Source organism: Pongo pygmaeus, chromosome 2, assembly GCF_028885625.2.
Source record: "Pongo pygmaeus isolate AG05252 chromosome 2, NHGRI_mPonPyg2-v2.0_pri, whole genome shotgun sequence".
In the NCBI taxonomy this organism is placed as follows: domain Eukaryota; kingdom Metazoa; phylum Chordata; class Mammalia; order Primates; family Hominidae; genus Pongo; species Pongo pygmaeus.
The window spans coordinates 88,894,847-88,919,819 of NC_085930.1; the positions used below are offsets into that span (position 1 = coordinate 88,894,847).

At 39.8% G+C, this 24,973-nt stretch overlaps 1 protein-coding gene and 1 long non-coding RNA gene across 4 annotated transcripts in view; one reads left to right on the forward strand and one right to left on the reverse strand.

The window, feature by feature from the left end:
• ADAMTS9 (ADAM metallopeptidase with thrombospondin type 1 motif 9) overlaps window positions 1–24,973 on the forward strand; it is a 172,007-nt gene that overhangs the window by 91,772 nt on the left and 55,262 nt on the right. For all 3 annotated transcript variants that reach the window (XM_063661878.1, XM_054483816.2, XM_054483817.2), the window contains one exon: window positions 1,511–1,687. In XM_063661878.1, coding sequence (XP_063517948.1) covers window positions 1,511–1,687 — 177 coding nt within the window. The remainder of the gene's footprint in view (window positions 1–1,510; window positions 1,688–24,973) is intronic.
• LOC129034237 (uncharacterized) overlaps window positions 5,834–24,973 on the reverse strand; it is a 28,483-nt gene continuing 9,343 nt past the window's right edge. The window contains exons 2-4 of the long non-coding RNA XR_008501785.1: window positions 18,408–18,515; window positions 12,402–12,640; window positions 5,834–9,075 (exon numbers count right to left, since the gene is read on the reverse strand). This is a non-coding gene — a long non-coding RNA (uncharacterized LOC129034237). The remainder of the gene's footprint in view (window positions 9,076–12,401; window positions 12,641–18,407; window positions 18,516–24,973) is intronic.

Genomic DNA, 24,973 nt, shown 5'->3' on the forward strand with positions numbered 1-24,973 from the left:
TTTGTGTTTAATTAACTAAGAATATATCTCTCTATTCTTGAATCCACAGGGAGAGCACATATTTAAAGTTTGTTGAGTTGTTCTGTCTTGACTATAACATTTATCAAATAAAACACGAGAAATAACACTTTGGAGGTCCCAGTGCCAAGGGGGGAAAAAGACAAATGAGATTGATGGGCATGTTAGTCCACATCCTTGGCTGAATGAAATCACGTGTCCACATTTCATGGTTTCAGCCATATAACCTAGTAGTCATAGGCAGTCATAACGGGATTATTGTTGACTTTCATTGACAGTTATGTCATTCTGGAGAGCTTTGAGAAGGGAGAGAAAAGAGAATGAGGCTTTGTGACTCATGTATTGTGGATTTCCCAAAACCTCCTTGCAAAGTTCTGTCCTGTGGGGCCTGTGATTAAGCTTCTGTAATTGGATTCAAGCCAGGAGAGTACACGAACTTGCTGGGATGCTTTGCTGTCAGCACAGACCAGATCATTCCAAATTCTGTGGGAGATCTGGCCTTGACACAGCAGGGAAACCAAATGTCAGTGTTGCTGGATTTGAGCGGAGCAGCACTGTCCAAGAAATACAGTGTGTTCCTGCCTCAGAAGTTTAGATCTAGCCAGGAGTCAGAACCTTATCCAGTGTTCCCACCATGCTGTTTATTCATCCGAGAGGAAAGTCATAGTTGTCCTCACATTCAGAGATACAGTAAAATAGGTTAGTGTCATAAAAGCCTATGGAGATGGGAGTCAGAGAACAGCCAAGGATTGGTGACAGCTTCTTAGAAGTTGCCAGAAAATAGAACCGGTTAAGTCATTATCTCCTTTGTTTGGTATTGGGTAGTTTTTGTTTGTTTATTTTTGTTTTGGTTTGGTTTGGTTTGGTATTTCTCAAAGAATCTTTGTTGGGAGGCCGAGGTGGGAGGATCATGAGCTCAGGAGATCGAGACCATCCTGGCTAAAACGGTGAAACCCCATCTCTACTAAAAATACAAAAAATTAGTCGAGTGTGATGGCACATGCCTGTAGTCCCAGCTACTCCGGAGGCTGAGACAGGAGAATCACTTGAACCTGGGCAGCGGAGGTTGCAGTGAGCCGAGATCGTATCACTGCACTCCAGCCTGGGTGACAGCAAGACTCCATCTCAAAAAAAAGAAAGAATCTTTGTTACTTGCTAACAGATTGGCCTTGATCGAGTTAATTAACCTCCCTTCACCTTAATTGCTTCATATATAAGATGGGACAAATAATTACACTCCTCTTGATTAGATAATATATGCAAAAGCCCTCAGTGCAAGTGAAGAGAAAGCACTTAATCACTAATACCTGACATTAAGGTAGGAGAGCCTTGGTCTGTTTTACGTATCACTATTAGTAATTCACCTTGGTTCTGTCAGAGGCTTACCTTGCCCAATGCCATAATTGAGTTTGGCCAAGAAATTAGGGAGAAAGAAAATTTGTCATTGGCCTTTCAGACAAAATAACTGCAGCCTTCCTTTTCCTTCTTCCAGTGCACTAAGCTGTGTGGTGGAGGCATAAGAACAAGACTGGTGGTCTGTCAGCGGTCCAACGGCGAACGGTTTCCAGATTTGAGCTGTGAAATTCTTGATAAACCTCCTGATCGTGAGCAGTGTAACACAAATGCTTGTCCACACGACGCTGCATGGAGTACTGGTCCTTGGAGCTCGGTACGGCCCTAACTATTCATGTATGTTAACCAAACTATCTAATTCCAAGGTATTCTGGGGCACTCCTCTGCGGCAGATAATTGTCACACTTACAAGGGCATCCCAGAAACTCTGCTATAAATAGTCTATTATTTTCTCCATATTGGCGCATAATAGAATTAACTTTTTATGATATTGCGAAAGTGACTTTACAGAATAAGTGTACCTCATACAGGACCTGGTGCCAAGAAGTAGCTGCCTTTTCTTAGCCTAAGTACACACACACACACACACACACACACACACACACATACATAGTGATTTTAACAGACAATAGCACACATTCTTTCCTTTTCTAAGCTATAGTAGTTTTGACTTTTTGGGAAAGATACCTGCTTATTGAGGCCAAAGCAATTTTTCTTCAGTGACAGTAATTTGCCTTTGTGACTCGGGTACAGCTCTGAACATAATTTTTACAAAGTCTGTGCCCACAAAATAGACTAAAATCATTTAAAAATGCAAAAGACCAAAAATGGAACAGGTGACCTGGTGCCTTTTAGGGTGTCGGAAATGTTCTCTCTCTTGCACAGAGACAGGAAGCCTGTTTGGGACCATTTTTTGCTTTGGTCCTAGTCTTCCTTTGCTATCTGCTTAGCCAGCAGCTGACATGGTGAGACAGGTTTGCCACTGTAAATATGATGCAAACTTCTGGGGCAGCTCTTGGCAAACAGAAGGATCAGCTGTGTCAAAACAATACTTTGGCTAAGTTGTGCCCATAAGCTGTGGAGCCGTTAGGGCTGTTTCATGTAAATAGAGTAAAAATGATCCTGTAAATACATTAATTGCACTGAAGCTGAATTTAGTATTATATTAAGTCATATCCAGAATGTTTTTTTTACCCAATATGGTTCTCAGAAGTCTTAACCATCCCTGAAACCAGCTAAAGAGCAGATTAAGTGAAGTGACATGGTTAATACCTGTTGACGTTTCTAAGAGTTAAGGGTTTCAATGGCTGGGGTCGTGTCTGCAGGTGTAACACTAACTATATACTCACCATACTTTGTATTAAGTAGAAATCTAGAAGAATTTGGAGCATTATCTCCACTGGTACTGTTTAGCTGGACTGTAATTATTTTCTTCCAGAACTTAGAAATGCCACTCTGAGTCAGAGAGCTCTGGTCTGTTCTATCTCTAGTCAGTTCACTAGAAGCATTTTCCCTGCAATAGTGGCACCTTTCCCAAATGAACATTTTTGAAGATCAGAAATAACCTTAGAATGTCAGGAACATCTTCTGACATTCCCAACTTCCCTCATCTCCTATTATATATTATTTTTCATGAAATTCTGTCTTAAGCTCATTGTATTTTCACCCAGTTCACTCGACCAACAGCAATACCAGTACCAGAGTTATGTTTTAGAAAGTCTACTAGCTCTCCACAAAGTCGTAGTTCATTAATTTTGACCAAAAAAAAAATCTCTTAACCCTTAGGAAGAAACACACAAGCCTATTTATTGCATGTTCTTGTGGTTTGGTGAAAAAAAGAAACCTGCATTTCCCTTCCCAGACTCAATTCCATTGATCATCTCAGTTCCATTGATTATTCTATATTTACCTCTCCAGGAAGAATTATTTGGGAAAACAGGGGGAAAAACATAAGTCTTAGAGAATTATAAATTAATTTCCATGGTATTTTCTTCCTTAAACACTTTCTAAATACGCTAAATTTCTTTTTACACAGGATCACTACCCTCCCCCGCAGATATTTTAAGAGCATAAATGTTTAAATTTTAAAACATGAACTGCTAATTATTGTAACTGAAGACATAAGGTTTATTTCATGTAGTTGTTCTCCTTGGGCCTGCACACAGTTTTCTGAAACAGAGGAAGAAAGAGAGAGAGAGAAAGAAATTATAATGCTCTAGTATGCACAGAAGCAAGTGCATGCATTTTAAAAATCATTTTGCTGCCTATATGATTTAAATGGTTTCTTTATAAAGTGATCATTATTCAAATATGTGTTTAAAAGCCTCTACAGTCTAAGAGCAAGGCCACTTCTGCAAGGCTTTTAATTGTGATCTTAAAAAATTAAATCAAAAGCATTTTATTTAAATAGATATCTTTGTAATATATTACTTTTCCTAAATATATGTGTGAGAGGGCAGTCTTTCAGATTCTTACTGTAGAATTTTGATTTTAATTGTATGTTTATTTCTGTGGATGCTTTGGTATAATATCTTAGTAATTCCAAATGTAAGCATACCTCAGTAATGGTGTTAATAGCCATAAAGCCACTTCCATGGTGCTTCATCATTGTAACTGACGGTGAAACTAACAACAATAAAAAGTATGTTGGAGGTGCTAACATGTTGCTTTCAACAGAAAGCAACTTAGATTTATTAGAGACCAAGGGTAGCAATTAGTCCTTCTGCCTGGTTGCTTTCTCTCTCCCAGGACTCCCATGCATTAGATGATGTCAAGAAGCAACTGCTGCTGTGTGAATTAGCCTTCTCCAAGGTCAAAATGGAGATAGCCTACTTCAACACTTGTTATTAAAGAGCAGTATTTAGGAAAGAAACCCCAAATCACTATTAATATAGCTTCCAGCATCCCTAAAATGAAACTTCTGTGAACCTAGGGTTTAAGTCCCCATCTTAGATCAGCCATTGGTTCTGGCTCAAGTCATTGCGGATTTAAGAATCATGATGGTGAGAAATATCTTCCAGAAATTCAACCTTTTCTACCCTTTTTAAAATGGGCCTTTGGACTCTTTTTTGGGTAATGTTTCTTTTTGAAATAAGGTTCTTTTTTTTGAGACAGAGTCTTGCTCTGTTGCCCAGGCTAGAGTGCAGTGGTGCGATCTCGGCTCACTGCAACCTCCTCTTCCCGGGTTCAAGCGATTCTCATGCCTCAGCCTCCCAAGTAGCCGGGATTATAGGTGCCCACAACCACCGCTGGCTAATTTTTGTATTTTTAGTAGAGACGGGGTTTCGCCATATTGGCCAGGCTGGTTTCAAACTCGTGACTTCAGTTGATCCGCTGCCTTGGCCTCACAAAGTTCTGAGATTACAGACATGAGCCACCACGCCCAGCCTGAAATAAGGTTCTTAAACTCACATGCCTTTCAGTTGACTCCTGCAGTCAGTCCCAGGAGGACACTAAGTAGTCAATGCATATGTCCTATGACTAGAGGAGTAAATTGGAAGGAGAGCTCTATACTGTCAAACCACAGCAGAAAGTAGGCTAAAAATCCAGAGCATTCGAGAGAAAGCTAATTCATCTAGATAATCACAGATTAAAAGTCTGCTAGGTGATACCATGTATCCAAGATGGGTCTTCGGTGTTCCTTTGTGCGTTGCCCTGTCAACCTGCTTGCTGATCACCTTGGAAACTGTGCTTCTCCTTAGGAGAAATTGCTTGTTTGGGTTTTTCATGACAAACCTAAAAATGTTCTCTGAGCCTTGCTTTAGGTGCATTGGAATAATGCTTGTCGACCCAAATAATGAGAATTTATGAGCTCACGAAGGAATTATGCTTTTGTTTCTGCCTGGCTAACTTATGAATTTTTGTCTACCTCATTTTCGTATTAAAGTTTGCAGCTTCTGTAGGTAGGAAGAGAAAATGTTTGATACCAGTATTTTATAACCTCACTGCTTCTCTCCCTAGAAGAAATAAAGATTGTAAATATCACTACCATATTTTCTAAACACAGTTTTAAGCAGCCACACCTAGAATTTTCTGAATATTTTGAGCAGTACAGATTTATATGTGTTATATAATAAAGCATATTTATTTTTTCATGTTATTTAATTTTATATACAATGTTTTAAAAATCAGTGTTTATCAGCAGACTGTAAAGGCAAGTAGGCTCTGTGGATTAGAAATGAATGTATATGTTTCTTTTGGTTTTAAAAAGATACATTTTAATTTTGTAAATTCCCTCCAACCTGTACAACCCCTCCCTCAAATCTGAATAGCCAAGTATCTAGCTTTGTGTAATTAGACAGCTTCAAGTATGTATTTTAAAGAGATACTTTAAAAACATATTTCTGAGTTGGAAATGATGCTTAGATTTATAAACAAAAATATATGAGGCTTAACATTTTGTTGGGTATTTTTTCTTTTCTAATACTGTTGTCCTGAGTTATTGAGTCTCAACTATGAAATATGCATGCTCCATTTATTGAATTTGTAGATAATGATAAATTATAGCCAGAAGACAAAGGTGATTGGAAGAAATGGTTCTGAACACATAAGAGACAGCTAGGTACAGGAAAAAGCAAACCTAATGTGCATAAATTTGATTACACTTTATTCTGTGTGTTCAGATAACTGTAAAAGGCTTACAGCATTTGTCAATTTTGTTATTTGTTCACTGCAATACATTTCAGAAAGCATTTCTTATTGAAGGAAAATAAAATACTAAAACAACTACCTTGGAAGTTTCAAGAGAGCCTACCCTTTTCAAAAAAAAACCTAAATCATAAAAATGACCCAGAGGCCTATTGATACCTCATCCTCCTCCTGAGCCTCCTTTTTGCAGTATAGGTTATTATGGTACTCATGGGTGAAAGGACCAAGGTAAGGAGGGTCCCTATATGAGTTAGAGTTTATTTTTAATAAGGTGAGAAATAAGATAACTTCTCCAAAGAAAATGAAGATAACAATAGCTAACATTTGCTGTGTGTTTACTGTGTAACAAGCCAAATTAAGCAAATACACATCACATTAACCCTCTTGTTTTAACCCATGAGGGAGGTGCTGTTAGGAACCATTTGACTAGCAGATAATCTACTTCAGTGATAGGACCTCATTGTTAGGGTACTGACTATTAATCTTGTCTTGGCAGAAAGAAACAACCTATGTTCAGAATGAACTTTTAGGTTCCTGTCTATATTCCATAAAGGATGTGCCTAAAACTCAAACTTCATTTAGCCTCAACATTATTTAGCTAATTATGACATTGTCCATTTGGTTCCAGCAAAAGAAAATCCAAATTCATTCCTGTTATTGGTAAATTCCCATAACCAGCAATTACAAAAGCTTCCAACAACTGTTGTTTAGGGAATGGCAAAATATTCCTCTCTTTCATTTTACGGATACATTTTTAGCCAGATTAGGAGGATGCTATCAAGATTTTGACTATAAGGAATATCACATTAAATGCATATGTATTTTTTATAAATATGATACTTTTACTGCAATGAAGGCATGTTTAAACATATTGCTAGCATCTTTAAAAAACAAGAGCCACATTAGTTGGCTGTATCAGTATGGAGTATAAAAAATAAGATAGTTTTTTGTGGAGCAAAGTGTTATGACATATGAATTTACAAAGTTTACCTTAGTTCTGTGTAGCATTCATCTCTAATGTGTTCAGAACAACCAAAATACTTGCCTGCATCTATTTCACTGGAGACAAAACTTAGCAGGCTTTTAATAATCTTTTTTCAGTATTTACAGAGATTGTTTGCCTATGAAAGACTGATCCTGCCTTCTGATGCTATTTTGTGGTAGCTTGACAGGTTCTATTTTCATGGATTTAAAAAGTCCACATAGTGTTATTGGACTCTGAGGAGGAGTACAGGTCCTCTCCCTCACTCCTGTTGTGGAGTTGCCCTTCTGGAATGGAAAGAAATAGAAACTTTGGAATGTGGAGTGGGAGGTAGAGGTTGAGTCCAAGCATAATTGGCTAGGAGGGAATCCTGGCGATTAGTGATGGCAGTTGAGGAAGATTTATTTTAATGCCAGGGGTTGGGGGTTGGGGCAGAATAAAAAAACTCTTGGTTGTTTCTTTAAAAAAAAAAAAATCAATTTTTAACAAATACTTTCTAAGTGCCTGCTGTGGGCCAGGGACTGTTCCAGGTGCTAAGGATACAGCAGTGAATAAGTTAGAGCTCTTTGTTCTAATTGAGCAAGAGAAATTTTAGTATTAAATGAATACTAAACACATGTAATTAAAGAACTGATACTTTGGTTTTCCTGGCAGCTTCACCACCACCATAAAAATAAAAATACAACTTGCTATTAGGGTAGGTACCTTCATGGATACTGCTGATGTTTATTCAGTAAGTATAAATTAGCAATTTTATCTTTGCTTTTAAATGTGCAACTGGCCAGTCATTTTAAGTGACAGATGCTGCCTGGCTGATGGCACAGAACTTTTAAAAACCTCCTATCGGAGAATATGCTTCCAATCACCATTCCATTAGAACCCAAATGTGAGTTCAGTGGTCTAAGAGCCAGGATGAGTGGAGAACCTAATCTGCCTTCTCCCTGCTGGGTCCTTGGCCTCCATACAAGGTGGAGAGTTGTGGTCTGAGGGTACTTTTTCCCTTTGTTATTTAATGGGTACCAGTTAAAAGATGTGGAATGTGCAGATCTCCACACCATCTTCTTTGCTTGTTGCTGTTGTTTTATCTAAAGTGGGATCATTGTCATGAATGGTTTTAACAACCATAACCTCTCTTTCCTGAAATTTATAAAACAGAAAATTGGCAGCCAAGGAAAGCATGTCCGGGGGTAGTATGGAAGATGACTCATGTAGGCTGAACCCAGAAATCCATCACTCTTAGCAAGATCTGCATCCCCTTTCTCTTATGAGAAAGAGCTTATGCCTTGGCCAAAAGAATCTAGTAGCTTTCTGCAGTGATGTAAATGTTCTGTATTTTTGCCTTCCTTTATGGATGCCACTAGTCACATGTGTTTAATACTGAGCACTTGAAACATGGTTAAGTGACAAGGAAACTGCGTTTTTAATGTAATTTTTTAATTACTCTAAATAGCTACCTGTCGCTGGTGGCTACCGTATTGGACAGGGCAACCTCAGGCAACAGGACATCTCTAACAATTAATAATAAACTAGCAAAGAAATCAATAAATTTATAAAAATAAATTGGGGAGAAAAACCCTATTCCACATGTAAGGGGTCCCCACATAGGATGCCCATGCATCCAGTGATTAGCATTCTCTTGCCTTTCTTGTGTTTTGTGCCTTTATTTTGGAAAACTTCAGTGGGTGTTCCTTGACAGCTGGGCATTAGAAAATGCAGAGGACAGTGAAAAGACGGCCTATCAGAACCAGGGGTCTTGAGAGTAGTAACTCCAGGGCTTCATTGTAAAAGCAGCTGTTAAAACAAACTCTCCTCTGTGCATCTCAGAGTTCAAGTTCATCATGACCATAAGTTCAGTTAAGGAGAAAGCATGTTTATGTGTTCAGTGGGTTGAAAGGGCAAGGCTTGATTGATGCTTTTTAGGAGAAGGCAAAAGTGGAAAACACCAGGTAGCCACCTTGTAGAAGCTTGAATTCCAGGAGATCATTTCCTCTTTGAAGGAAGAGTTTCAGGAAGGCAGCTTTTCATATTCATTGAACCCAGTAGGTGAAGGTTGAGCAGATTAGCTTTGCAGGGCTCTGTTTCAAAGATATATCAGAAGAAACTGAGTTGAGGCAGTGTCTCTCCTCCATGACTGTAAATGTAGTCATTTAATTTTGCAAAACTTAATGTCCACAGTGTTTAAAAAAAAAAAAAACTCTTATTCATTCACATTTTTACTCTATACTGAGGCCCCCAAGAAATTTAAATTTATGCAACAACATTGACTGCAAATTGACTGATAATTGTCATCAGTTCTCTTTCTCAGTGGCCAGATAGAGTGTTTTCCCCCGCTTTAGGGCAATATCCTGAGTTAAATTATAATCTGACAGATGGTCTGTTTTTAGAAGCACTGATTAATCTATTATGCTCACTCTCAGGTTGTCTATGCACTAAAATGAGAAATAGTTCAAATGATTCTCCCTAAGCCATTTTCTTCTGAAATATCTCAGAAAGTGAATGAATTGATAGCTTCAGTTATCCACAAAAGAGCAGACTTTTTTCCCCACTTAATTTTTCACACAATGTGTTTCCTCCCATAATTATAGTGGGGACTTTGATTTTTTTTATTATAACAACCACTTACATTTTGGAACATTTACTTTGTGCTCAGAATTATGCTGAACAATTCACCCACATTTGTCTAACTTAATCCTCTCTACTTGATGAAGTCAGCACCATCAGAGAAGTTGCTTAGTTGATCTCACTGCTCAGTAGTGGTCTCTAGGTCTCACTGCTGGGAAGTGGCTGAACCAGGATTTGAACTTAGGATTTTCTGAATTTTAAGCTACTGGTTTAAGCCAAGATATAATCCCCTCATCTCATTGTTTAGTTGATGAAATGGTAAAATGTAACCTGAGTGGAAAGGGTATGTCTACAATGTAGGATTTTATGTTATCCCAGAGTGTAACTATTAATATTTGAAATGTTCTGAAACTAATTGAGCCATTTACAAGTTTTGCTTAGGGGATAAGCAAAGAAAATTGGGAATGAATATAAGAAAATTGTCTTAAACCAAGTAAAAGAGCAAGATTTGGGGTTTTCAGAAGATTTTAAGAAAAAAGCAACCAGTATTAAGCACATATTGGGTGCTATCTCTGGCATTTTTAGTAGAAATGGAATAACTTGAGGTAATAAATCTAAGTATTTTCTTTATTTGGTAGGTATATAGATAGTCAGGATGATAGATTTTATTAGAGCCAGTCAGGTGACTTTACAGATGTTCACGGTGATGAGGTTCCTTGTAGAAAGTAAGATGCTATAGCACTTACAAGTGAATTATGAAAAATGGTAAAATTTACTAAAATGTGATCTCACCATAATAACTCTCTGGTTGAAATAAAGCATATTCAATGCATTGGAACGTCTTCCACACTATTTATTGAGCTAAAATTAAGCTATAGGAGCTGAACTCTTCTTTTAGCAATGCTGAGTCTTGTTCATTCCCATTGGTAGGACAGTCGACCACCTTGAACCCTGTTCTTGCGTCCTCTTCCTCTCATCACCCCTCATTCTCACAACTACCTCTGTATTCCTTAGTCCGTGTGGCAGGTGAATAATAAAACAGTTATGTTTTGGGAACTTGGTAAGATGAACAGAGGGAAATACAACAGGGAAAATGCAGACTGTGTTTGCTTCCTTTTTCTTAGCTAGGACAGAGGAAGAAATATAGACAGAGCCAACACATTTTAAGTGAAAAACCTGTTTCCCCAATCATTTATTTAATTGCCCCATACCTTAATTTCCTTCTGCCTAATGAAACCCACGGTTCAAACTGGGTGCCTCTCTCAAACTAGGCATACTATAAACAATGTTGAAATGAATGAATGAGCTCAGCTACTCAGGTGCTGAACTTCTTATCACATTAGCCCAGAAATATGGAAGTAAAGAGCTAACTGGTAGAAGGAAATCATTAAAAAGAAAGACATAGGATTATTTAGTGCTGCTGTATTAATAATGATGATATCCTGACTTAGAGAGTTGTATGGTATTTATGTAAAAGAGTGTCCTCGATTTGAGGAAACAAGAGTTTTAGAGATGATGGGATGTTATGTCTCCAAATTACTCTCAAATTGTTCAGGGAAAGACAAAATGATAATAGCATATAGAGAGAGAGATGGGAGGAGCAAATGTGGTGAAATGTTGGCAATTGGGGACTCAGGATGAGGGGATAAGGGAGATCTTTATGATGTTCTTGCAATCTTTCTATAAGTTGGAAAATTTTCAAAATAAGTTACTTTATAAAATTTCTTAAAGAAACAAATGTATTCAGAGTGTGTTTTTTCCCTCACAAGGAAGTAAAGAGTAGATCTGGATTTATTTCACAACTTTAAAAATTCTAACACATTCTAGGAAGCTGTTTTTAATCTGAGATTTGCACTGTAATGTGATAAAAAAGGGAGTGGGGTGTGGCAGTCAGAGCTCAGCAGAAACAGAATCTTTCCTACTTTTTTATTGGCTTTTTCCCATGATTTTCTCTTTCCTAAGCCTTCTGTCCTCCTCCCTCCTCCCCATCCCACCAATGCAGCTAAACTGAAAGGCCTCTGGGAATGGTGCATTTTTTTGCTTCCCTTTTCCCAGGGGAATCTAGACTTTCATTGCATCTCTTCCTAGTAAATTCCAGTAAATATCTGGCCATATGCAGACTGCCCCTTTTTTTAATCGACTGCTACCCAGTCCACATCCAGATTCGTTTGAAAATGAAAGCATTTTCCCAAAAATGTGTGCTGTTTGTTTTCCTTGAGATTAATAAAAGCCCCGCCTAGCCCACTTACCTATTCCTGCCTTGGTATGTGTCCTTTCTTGGTGAAATCATTATTTCCTTCTTTTTGGTTGTCTTTGAATCAGACGTAACATATCCGAGCCCCCCGCAGGGTGCAGGGTCATGGACATGATGTCAGGGAGGAAGTGCTGTTCAGAAGAACGTGTTTGTTCATTGTAATTGGGATCTTCATTGTTGTGCATGGGAATTGATTTCACGTTGTACACGGCACGTTTTCTATAGATGGGGGCTTCCCAACCCTTTTAGCTGAAGCCCCTGACCTCATTGAGCGGATGTTCAGCAGGCCCTTTACAACCCCCAACAACAAAGAATCTCTGTGTGCCCTGACCTCACCAAGTCAATTTGAATCAATTCAGTTTTGAGAACTTGCTGAAGGACTCTCTGAGAACCTTAGTATAATTCAATAGTTCTCAATCAGGAGGTGATTTTAGCCTGCGGTGGACATTTGGCAATGTCTGGAGACAGTTTTGGTTGTTACGATGGGGATACAGGTGCTATGGGCATCTAGTGGGTAGAGGCCGGGAATGCTGCTTAATAGTCTACAATGCACAGCACAACCCCAACAACAAAGAATTGGCTTACCCCAAATCTGGAAATAGCGCCACCATTGAGACATTTGGAGCCTCATTCAAAAGTGAAAGCTAAAAGTCATAGTTGCAAGTCCTGTAGCTATCTGAAAGCTCTTCTCTCTGGAGAGTTGAAGTTCCCATAAAATGTAGGTGAAATTCCAGGGAGCCATCAAGGTCAGTCAAATCCAAGAAAGGTTTTCAAGGGTGAGCTGAAAATATGAGATCTCAAACTTGTCTCACCAGACCGTGAATCTGCAAATCAACAAGCACCATCACTCATTTTGTGGGGCGGGGTTGAGGGTTAAAAGAGGTGGCAGATATTGTAAATGTGTGCAGATGTGCCCAGCTGATCAATAGACATTCTGCATGGCAACTTTGACAAGAGTAATAAACTTTAAAAGAACAGCATAAATGTGGGTGGGCATTTCCAAGAAAACAAGGGTTATATCCTCATCATGTTCATAATGTTAGCATTGTCTGATAGCACTGATAGTTCATATATAGAGACTCCTTTTTAAGTTTATGTTTCAAACAGAGCTTCCCATATCAGTGATAGAATTTGAATATATGAATAGGTCAGCAGTACCTAGGAATTGGTCAGACTTGAGCGTCAGAGTTGAGTATATGAGTTTCTCTTTTGGGAACTCTTCTGGAAGTAGGATTAATTCTAGTGAGCATTTTACCTGAGAATTTCTGATTAGGGACTAAGACAGCCGTACATAAAGTGTTCCATGGATTGTGAATAGGTATGAAGCAGGGTTTCCCAACCTTGGCACTATTGATATTTGGGGCCAGATAATTTTTTGTTGTGGGGACTGTCTGGGACATTGTAGATGCTTATCAGCATCCTTGACCTCTACCTACTGGATGCCAATAGCATACCCCCTCGGTTGTGACAGTGAAAAATGTCTTCAGACGTTGCCAAATGTTCCCTGGGAGGCAATATCACCCTTCCTTTTCTGCCAGGTAGTTCTATGAATTTCTCACAGCAGAATTTCTCTTTCCATATTCCTATGGGCATTAGAGGGGTAGAACATCAGCATTTACCAGACATATTTGATACCAAGTCCCTATTTGTTAAGTCAGAGAAGTCTGAGGTTATAAAATCATTCCCTTCCTCCTCAAAGGGAAGTGAAATCCTTATGTTGTAGAGATCACCAAGTTTTCACAGTCAGATGTTTCCACTTTATCTGGGTTTTTAAAAAACCCATCAGAGAAAACTATACATAGGAGATCACCTTTTCCAAATATGTGGCATTAACTTGGCTTTCCTATACATGAACTTCTGGGGAAGCAAGTTTCTGCAGTTCTACCTCCTTGCACCTCCTCTTTTCCACTCTGCAAATCTTTGCTCCTCTAGCAGATGGCAAATGCTATATATTTCCCAACCCCAACCCCCATGCCACACAAACACACTCAAAATGGCAGGCACAACTCTGAGATCAGAGGGTCAGAAAACATTTTAGATGATATGTCTTCGTCCCAGAAGGAAAATCAATCTCAATTCTTTTCCTTTAAAAAGGTCATTGACAATGGCCATAAACACTAGTAGTGACTCCAAAGCTTTGAGACTGGAGAAGAAATCTATTGGTAGAAGAAAGGCAAAGAAAATAAACCCAAGACACTGTCATCAACCTCAGAAATTTTATGGTGGGACCTACACTCTAATGAAACATTGGATTTTCCCTGCAATGTTCAAACTTTATTTGATGGACGACCACAGAAATATTTATTAAAGAACAGACTTACGCACTGGTGCCCAATGTGGAAGATATCTTGGTTTTCCATAAGGAAAGTGGATGCTGCCTTTCAGAATTAATTGGAACCTTAAATTACCAATTGGCTATGTGAAAAGCCCTTTAAAATTAGAAATTGAATTTTGACTTTTGCCTAACTGTAATCTTACCAGTAATTCTAGGCTATAAATTGAGCACATGCAAATGTTTTGCCTAGGAAAGAATCCCTAAAAAATGAGAAATCTCACCCAGGCATGGTGACTCATGCCTGTAATTCCAGCACTTTGGGAAGCCCAAGGCAGGTGGTTTGCTTGAGCCCAGGAGTTCGAGACCAGCCTTGGCAACGTGGTGAAATCCCAGCTCTACCAAAAATACAAAAATTAGCCAGTCTGATAACCTGGTCTGTAAATAAATAGATTAAAATTTTAAATAAAATTAAAATTTTTTTAAATAAGAGAAATTGCCTCTAAACAAACAAAGACATACCACCACCACTAAAAAGCTCACTGATCTAGATGAATGACTTTCTCCACTTCAGTAGTTACCAACTGGTGGACGATTAATTGTCTTACATTTCCTGATGTGGCACATAAAGGTGCCCATTTGCAAATGGCCAAATGGATTTGACTAGAAGTGGAAAATAATAACAAAGGCCCTCATTTATTAAACATCTGATGTGAGCCATGGCCTTGACCAGGTCCTTTGTATGCATTATTGCCAATCCTCTTATAATCCTTGCAAAATAGGTCTTATGATGTTTATCGTGCAGATAGAAAAACTGAGATTCAGGGAAGTTAAGAAAGGTTCCCAATAATTATACAGTCAATAATTATTGGATCCAGACCTGATGGACTCCAAAGCCCCATGTTTTTCCACTGCCTCTCTTGGGGAGCTTTCAAAACTTCTAGAAACATGAATTTTTGGTTTGTGACGCATAAAAGAAACAAGCCTGAGTAGAAACCAGTTCAGCCCTCTTTTGCTTTATAAAAGTCCCTGGGACTGAGTCCTTGGAATCTGAATGTTTCCCAAGGGTTTTTAGCCAGATTCCTGATTTTGTTTATTTTACTTATCACAAGTCAGAGATAGCTGAATATTTGCATTTCTGAATAGGACCTTTTTTTACATTTCACTTGGTTTTGAACGGCTTTCAAAGAAACTCAAATTTGGACTGGGTCACCCAGCAACCTCAGGCCAGAGCTTTGAAATCGATCAGTTTCCCCCTGGACTTTTACAGCATCCTAAAATGATGAGAATTAGTACATTTGTAAGGAAAGGTCCTACTGAGCTAAGAAAAATTGGTCTTTCTCGACAGGCCTGATCCTAACATTTGGGTAAAAAGTACTCTCCATAAGAGGTAGACTTGGTGGGGACTGGCTGTACAGAGTTTGCAGGAGGGTGGCTATGATTTCATTCTATCAAATTCACTCTACAAAATCTTGGGCTCAGTGTTGGTTTTAGAGTCCTGGATATCCTATACTTTGAAAGCAAGGCTTTTTCTAAATGAAAGAAAACTTATTTAAAAAATTGATCAGGATTACTGAAACACATTTTTTTGGAACAGAAGAGTGAATCTTCAGTTTTATGCTTTTAGATGTTTCCAGCCAGAAGAAAGAAAATACCTGGCCTGGATAAAACCCATTCTTGTGTATTACGTTTCATTGTATTCTGTTTTTCATATATATATATATTTACATTTTTCCACCCACCTGACAAAAATGTCACTCTAAGATGGCATCTTCAGGGAGAGGAAACAATATTATATGACACTCAGGATATGTGGTGGGATCAGTGGCTAAGAATGCACTGTCAATGTTTCTTGCATTTGCAGGGCAGTGTAGTATTCTGAGTTCCTAGCTTCTGCCTCTTGTCTGCTAGTTTTATATGATATTCTCAGATAATGTTCCCTTTAGATGTCCCCTGTGCATTTAGTTCTGTAGATATGAGTTAAATATTAAACCACAAGAATATGTGGCTAGTTTTGGACTGAATGGATATAAGAGACAGGAGACAGCAATCGTTATTTATTTGGTTCTAACAATAAACTGAGCGTTGTGCAGAATGTTTACTTAATCTTTATTCTTGTGAGATAAGTGGTTCTAGGTTCTATTGGATATTATTTATTCACTCATTTCATGCATTCATTTGTACATTCCATAAATGTTTGAGTGTTTTTTATAAACCAGGTACCATTCTAGGCATTTTGGATATAGGAGTGAAAAAAACACACAAAAACCTTTGAACTCATTACGCTTACATTCTAGTGGGAAGTGGAGACAAGCTACAAATCACGAACAAAACAAAAAAGTCAAATATGTATTATGAAAGAAGATGGCAATTGCCATAGATAAAAATAAATTAGTGAAGAGGGATAGGAGATAGCATAGAAGAGTAGGTGAGAATTAGATTAAGTTAAATTAGAGCTTAATTAAATTAATTAAAAGGAGGTTTAGGGAAGTCTCCATTAAGAAAGTGATATTTGAGCAAAGATAGGGGAAAATACAAAAGGAAGCCATGTGAGTTTCTGGGAGAAGAGTATTACAGGTTAAGGCCTGAAAGCGGGAGTACACCAGGCATCTCTTAGTGATAGCAAAGAGACTAGTGTAGCTAGAACTGAGGGTGTGAATAATAGGATAGGAAATTACAGATGAAACTGAGGGAGACGAACATGGAGGCAGACTCTTGGGCAAGTAGAGGAAGGAGGGTTAGCCTATTGGAAGGAGTTTTTGTTTTCACTTTGAGATAGGAAGGGACTGGCAGTGAAGAGGTGGGTGGAGGCACTAAGTAGGAACATGAATTTGTTTTTAAAGGTTGACTCTGGCTTCTGAATTTGGCAGAGGGTACAGAAGGAACACAGATGGAAGTGGTAAGACCATTGTAGTAACTCAGATGAGAGAAAGCATTGCTCAGATGACAGTGGGCACAAGGGAAGTGGTAAGGAGTGGTAGGATTTCGAAGAATTTTTGAGATAGTGCCAAAAGATTAGCTGAGAGTTGACTATGGGGTGCAAGAGTCAGAAAGGGGTCAAAATGACTCCCATTTTATGGACTGGACAAGTGAAAGGATGGAGTTGCCACCAATGAAAATGGGGAAGCCTACAGGAAGAACAGATTTGTGGAGGAAGATCAGGACTTCTGTTTTGAACATGTTAAGTTTGAGATGTGTAGGCGTCATCACTTCATATCTCTGTTAAACGGAATTGAATATGGATGTTTGCAGTAGTTAAGCATCCTGCAAAAAATAACAAAGAAAGATACCTCCAGTCAGACTAGGTCTGACTGTCCTAACACCGTGTTCATAGCTGCTACACCGTTCTGCCTCAGTCTTTCGATTTCCATCTGAATACATCTCAGAGTAGTGTAGGAATTATTTGAATTTGCAGAAAACCATCAAACGTAATTTTAGCCTTTTTCAATGCCAAGTCTTCCGTGTTGTGAGCCATTTACATTTTATCTGGTTATTACTTCTCATCCCGCCCTTTCATAGTGGTACTTTTGAGCCTTTTTTTTTTTTTTTTTTAACCAGAAGGAAGGCAGGAAGAGGAGACAAGAAAAGCCACAAAGGACTTGAGTAATGCATATTGAGAGTGACTGTGTGCTGTCCAAACTCCCGATAGAGCAATGCTAAATTGGAGGATGAGCATCTAATTCGATAATGGTTAAAATGACCTTTATCCCTGCTGCTGAGATACATTTCTCTGGATACAGGCTCAGACACGTATGCACATCTTAGTTCTGGAGTTGACATTAATATCCACCCACAAGTAAATTAATTACATAAGCTGCTTCCCAAAAATGTTATAAAATTTTCAGGATAGTCTACCTGACATGCTGGCCTGTAAAGATGCTCCTTTCACATCGAGTTTACAGAGGAAGGGCCAGACAGGCAGAGAAAGCAAGACTGGAGGAAGCAACTGAATGAACTGTGTCCTGGTGTCTTTTAAATGACTTGTTGACACATAGATAGTTCTTTGGGAAGAGGACAGGATCCAAGGGGCAGACATTGGTTAGGTACATTGATCACTTCTCTACAGAAGCATTTCAGAAGGTGGCTGAAGCTTTCCAGCTCTGTCCCCTGACTGCTTTTGACAGTAGCATAAGTTATGTCAAGTGGGTCTGCCCCAGCACTGTCATCTCCCAGCAGACTGACATCTCCAGGTAGCCTTGAACTCTCCAGTCCAGGCCTTCAATCACAGTCCACCTTGGGAGTACCAAGAAACTTTGGTCACTGTTCCTACCAGTCACAGCTTTCCCACCAATTACTTACTCAGACACAACTTCACTCACCTCTGGAACAAATTTCTCACCCACCGCCCTCCCTGTCTTCCAGACGGCTTTCATAAATAATCTCATGGCAGGCACAGAGTGGGTCCTTGTATTATCTTTGCCTCTTTCCTGAAAAATGTGAACATCATTATTCTGCTGATGTCAGGTTACAAATAATCACCAGGTAAACTTTGAAAGCGAAAAGAAGTCCTACAAAAACAGGCAATGTGTTTGGGAATGAGGAATCAACAGGGTAATAGAGATAGAGCCCTGTTACCCACATGAGGGGTAACACTGCCTGGTGATTATTGTCATCAGTTCCCCAGGGTACCCCTGGATATAGCCACGATAGAATTCACCAGGTGCTACATTTGCAGATTTCCTTGGTTTTTGTTTCTTTCTTGATGGGGAAAACAACGGTAAAATATTTCCACTCTTGCAGAACGAAAAGAGCCCTAATTTGGGTTTCATAGCTTGCATAACTAATTTCATATACTGCTATATTTAATGTTAAAATTTATTTTCCCCTCTAATATGAAGTTGTTACATTGTGAGATCAAAGGTTGGGGAACTGGAGAGCCCTGTCCCCCATATTCCTGGGGGTGATGGGGTGGGAGTGGAAGATGTGAGCCTCTCGTCTCCCTTTATTTGCCTGGCCCTGCCATCTCCCTTACTAAGCATATGCAGGGCCACCTACTTGGTTCTCATATTGACAGCAGCCTTCGACTGTGCTCCAAGAGTTGACATGTGAATCTTGGTTCCTTTTCTTAGACCTTTGTAGCATTGCAAAGGCTGGAGTGTTGGGGGGCAGTGGGGACGGGAGGATGGCCTAATGCCCCATCCGGCTGGGATGACCGTGACTCCCACATCCGCTTTCTTCCTTGGTGTTCCCTGCCAATCTCAGGCGCTCTCAGCTCCTTTTCATGGTAATAAGTGCCAGGGTGGTCCCAGACATAAACAGCCATCAGGCAGGCCTTGTCAACACTGGCTTTACGCCCTGAAGTCACAGCCCTTGTTTCCTGGTAAAGCTTTCTTTCCATTTTTCCTCAATATTTTGGTTGTCGCTGCCACTGTTCAGAGTCATTCTTGTTTTGTGAGAAGCCTGTAAAACCTCCCCTAAGTGAGTTCGTTGCCAATAAGGAGATATGTTTTTTGACAAAGGACTGTGACAACTCTCACAGCAGAGCAGGGCGTGGCAGGGAAGTGAGTGACTGTGGATTCTGTAATGGTTATCATTGACGCTGCTTCTGTGGCTCAGGACATTTAAAGAAATGGCATAACAAAAGACAAGGGAGAAACACAGGAGTTCTTGAGAAAACCTAAGTGTAAGTAAGGAATGATGGAGTAGAAAAGGGATATGGCATTCAGATATAGCATCTGTCCTCTCCTTACTCTGGTGACAAGAGACAATATTGGTAAGTAATAGTCTCTAAGAGAGAAAAGGGCACTACAGAAGGGATCTTCAACGTATATAACTGCTCTATGGATTGATTTCTCTGAGACCTTTGGAAAGAAAAGCACTTTGCCCATTCACAGGGATGAGATCTTACCAAAGTCCTACCTTTACCTATCAATGCCTCTGTTAGAATGTTAGACTCCATTAGTTAACAAAATTTTTTTAAACTCACCTTTTAAACTTCGTGTTAAGAGATATTCTAAAAGGGTCCACTGAATAGAAATAATAGTAGTAATGATGCAAAAAAATATACCATTTCTATGCTGTCTGGCTGAAACACAAAGAGCTTTGCATGCATTGCCTCATTTAATTGTAACACAGTGATATTGGGTACAGATACTACTATTCTCCCGTCTTACGGAGAACAAATCTGAGCTGAGAGAGGTGAAGTCACTTGCCCCTAGTGGCACCTTGGTAAAATGACAGGTAGGGTAGGATTCCAGCCCAGGCCTGTCTGACTCTCAAACCTTTGCAACATTTTAGAGCAAAATGAAGACAAGCACCCTCCCCACCACCCCAGCTGCCATTTCCTGTGTTGGCAGCACCCAAGCACCCCTTGGAATTTGCTCTTTGCTGCTGCTTTGAAACAAGACGTTGTCACACTCTTGCTTGGGGGTGAGAAAGAATCAGAGTGCGTGGTTAGCTGTGGTTTTTGAACAATACCAGAACCTAGCCCCAGGCCCCCATTGCAACTGGAGCCAAATAGCATTCTGTGCTAGGGACAGAAGCTTCTTCAGCCTGCATTTTCTCCTTCCCTGCTGTGTGACCTTGGGCACAACATGTCTCCTTTTCTCTAGTCTTGAATTTGTAAAATAAATAGATGGACAGAATAATCTTTGAGATGCCCTGCAGATTGAGCATTCGAGAGATTTTTCCTTGGTGAATTGCCAGGGGGCCAAAATTTACAACCTGCAGCCTTCCCTTCTTGACCATGTAAACAGCATTCACCCATCAAGGGAAATAGTAATTTACTATGTGGCATCTGGCAGGCCTCAATGAGTTAATAAACCCTGAAAAATGTCCAAGAGAAAAGTAGGGTAGCTTCAGCCAAGGGAAAATGTGGCCCTTTATTTATGGGATTGTATGTTTGCCTTTTGTAGTGTCTTTCTTCACAGGCACTAAAGGTGTTGTGAGAAAAGGTATTAAAGTCAGAACTATTAACATTGCATAGCTACTCTCTTCCTGGAAGACTGAGGAATCAGGCAACTCTAAAATAGTCTTAAGAGACATTTCTTGAGGTCCTTGCTTTCTGTTGTTGCCATGGGTAAGTAGAGGTGAGCAACTGGTTGTCTTAACCAGGCCATTTTTCCAGTGTAGCTTAAGGATTAAAGTGGTTGGGGTGTGTGGGGTGTGTGTGGGGGCTGGGGTGGGTGTGTGTGTGTGTGTGTCTTGCCCTGTCAACCAGGCTGGAGTGCAGTAGCACACTAACCCCAAACTCCTAGGCTCAATCAATGCTCCGACCTCAGTTGCCCAAGCAGTTGGAACAACAGCCGTGCACCACCAGGCCCAGTTAATTTTTCTTTCTTTCTTTTTTTTTTTTTTGTAGAGATGGGGTCTTGTCATGTTACCCAGGCTGGTCTCAAACTCCTGGGTTCAAGTGATCCTCCCACCTCTGCCTCCCAAAATTCTGGGATTAAAGTCATGAGCCAGAGTGACCAGCCATGCTGTATGTAAAGCCTAACTCTCCTGCTTCCTGGTGCTATGACCCTGGGCAAGTGACGTCACCTCTTTGACCCTCAGTCTCCTTATCGATACAAAAAAATTCCTAATAGCGCCTGAGCCACCAGACTGCTGTTGGAATTAAATGAGAGAAACCAGTGTTCTTTATCCCAGTATCCTACTCATAATAAGAACACAATGAAAGGTAGCTAGTGTGATTTTCAGGAGTTCCGTTCAAACTGAAAGAGAGTGCTCTTGGGGTGGCCTTTTTGAATCTAAATAACTTGTGCCAAATGAGTTCAGCATTAGCACCATGAGTCAGATTCCAGGTGGTTCTTTCTTTCCGACCTTTACAAAAACATGACATTGGTTTATAATACACCTCTGTGATGGCTATAGCTTTCATATGTTCATTCATTTCCATAAATATTTGCTGACTGACTACAGTGTGGAAAGCAGCAAGTAAACATGTGTGAGTTGCAGCTACTATCTTTTTTCCATGTGGTAAGCCCCACATGGTTTTCCAGGCCTTCCATTGAGCAATGTTTGAAACTTTGATCACTAAATGTGTATCCTTGTGTTTATGGTCTTTCTTCAGTGGAATAGTAGGTACAGGCTGGCATCTCCTTTGCCTCCCCCAACAGTGTGATGCTCATGCGTCACTTCATTTGTCACTGTCATTGGCAAAGACAGTCCTGAACCTTGAGCATATGCGTTGCATCCTTTCTGATGACATACTTTCCAGATGAGCTGTGATTTTATGTTTTGTTAAAGTTGAAAGGAGAGTGGAATCAAGAAGAGTTTGTTGTTGTATGAAAAGATACAACTGAATATTTTTTAAATGAAGTGATTTAGATGTTATTTTCATAGTCTGTAGACTCACAAAGGGAAAGGCTTGAATAGTAATTCCTTCAGTCTCCTGTCTCAAAACACCTATCTGAGTGATGGTTAGCCATCTGTTGTCAAAAATCCTTAGATCAGAAGAGCCTTGACAACTTGAGCCAGTATATGACATTTCTCTTGGCCTTTCAGTGCTTGTTATTTCTCACCTGCTGTCAGCCAGTCCTGTGGTTGGAAATATGGACTAGTTGGTCAGCACCCCCATTTCATATTTCATGTATACAGAATCTCATCAATCCAGACCGCTTGGAGATGGGAATCACCTAGATACATAGAACTGTGCCCAGACACTGTGCTAGGGCTGTCCCCCTGGCCCATCCATTAGTCCTTGCATAGCACGCATCCGCCATAACTCAGGCAGTCCTGGTCCTCATTCAATCCCCTTCTAGTGCTTTTTCTAAGCCCCTGCTTTTCTTTTTTTCTTTTTCCTTTTTTTTTTTTTTTTTTTTTTTTTTTTTGAGATGGAGTCTCGCTCACTCTGTCGCCAGGCTGGAGTGCAGTGGAGGATCTCAGCTCACTGCAACCTCCGCCTCCCAGGTTGAAGCAATTCTCCTTCCTCAGCCTCCTCAGTAGCTGGAACTACAGGTGCACGCCACCATGCCCAGCTAATTTTTGTATTTTTAGTAGAGACGGGGTTTCACCATGTTGGCTAGGATGGTCCTGATCTCTTGACCTTGTGATCTGCCCGCCTCAGCCTCCTGAAGTGCTGGGATTACAGGCGTGAGCCATGGCACCCGACTGCCCCTGCTTTTTCTAAGCCCCAGCATCTTCCAGCCCCACCCAGAAGCCTCTTTCTGGCCAGATCCTGTGTACATCTCTGGCCTCTACCCTCCCCTTCTTATTCCTTCTCAGTTCCTTATGGTATCTTTAGCAACTCTGTGTAGAAATCCATCTTCTTTTGGATGTCCAAGTCCTTGGCAGCCTCAGCAACCCCAGGGATCCCATTCTCTTTAGTTCTCCAGCTCTTCTCATTCAGGCAGACACACCAGGGCTGTTTTCTGGCTTCTCAATAACTAAGAAACCATGTTCCTCTGTATAAGTGAAAGGACCAATATGGGTCTTCCCTAAAACCAAAGACAGCACACCAAACCCAAATTCGTCTGCACCATATCCAGTGCTACTGCTTGAGAGAGAGCCCTCAATAGAGGTTAAGAACAGATGGCCCATGTCTTGAGTTTCCTTTCCACCAGATAAATTGAAATGCAAGGATTTCAAGCTCTTAGGCCTCAATTAGTGAAAAGTGTTAACACAATCTCTGAACAAAACACCGCATTTCAACATCCCCTTCAAGCCACCCCACAGAAACAAAAGCCTGAATACCCAGGCACTTGGGATGCTGACCTTGGTGCTGCTAAGTAACAAGCAGAGATTACATTGTCTGGGAGTCTTGCTCAAAGTTGGGAGGAAAATCATACTGTTACACAAAGTTCAGCTGTTTCCCAAGAAAAAAAAAAAGTCAGAGTCCTATTGGCAAAGTAGGAGGCTTTTTGGCTATGAATTTGAGGAATTAAATATTCCCTAGAGCAAGAGCTATCAGATGTGTAACCAATAAATAGCACATACTAGGTGACTCACTAAATTTAACGATTATGTCTCAGTGACACATGGTGATGTAAAAGTCAGTGCCTGAGAAAGGACTGGAAATGATCGGATGGAAATTTCCCTCAGAATGTAAGAGCTGAAACTTGTGTTTATTTGATTATCAAAATGATAGCCCCTCTATCAGGTCATAGTAGGCCCATTAATAAACCTCTTAGATTTGAACATTTCCACGAGCAGCTGCTTTTCTTCATTGGTAAGTTAGAAAGCATTAAAAGAAGAGTATTTGCTATCAGATTAGATACCTTGAGAATTTCCTAATTGCCTTTAGATCTTAACAATATTAGGCAGATAATATGTATGGCAAGTGCTGCATTGTTTTTTCCAAGTCAATTCCAGTCAAGTCCCCAAATTTAAAAACAAAAACAAAACACTGGAATGGGTAGGTTGCAGCTAGTCCAGATAGTGAAAAGATAAGGCATTGTATTTAGAAGCTACTTCATCCATCTTCATTCCATTAGCAATAGATGTCAGTTATACCTCAGATGAATTTTTGTCAGTAAGGTTGGTGATAATTTAACTATTTTTCATTGTGCTGTTATTGTTTCCAACAGAAATGTATTCATTTGTGTTGAAGTCATGTGGGAAGCACTATATAAAGCATTGTGGTTATGCGATTCTGAAAACACCAATTGTCTCCACTAATAGTACCTATCTCTATTACTGAGTTTCACTGGGTTATTGGGATGATTAAATTAGATGATGCGTATAAAGTCTTAGGGCAGTTCCTGGCTCATAAATGGGACAGAGTTGTACCTTTTCCAATTCTTCCTCTACAGATTGTTGCCAACTTTTAGGCTGTAACTTCTGATGACCACAGTAGATTACTAATTAATGTTTCTAACAACTCTCTTTTCTCTTATATATTAAGAGACAGCTTCTTTGGACTATTTGTATATTGAAATGACTGTCCCTACAGACAGACTTGTGTTAAGGTCACCCATGTTCATTTGATTACTCTGATACAACTATG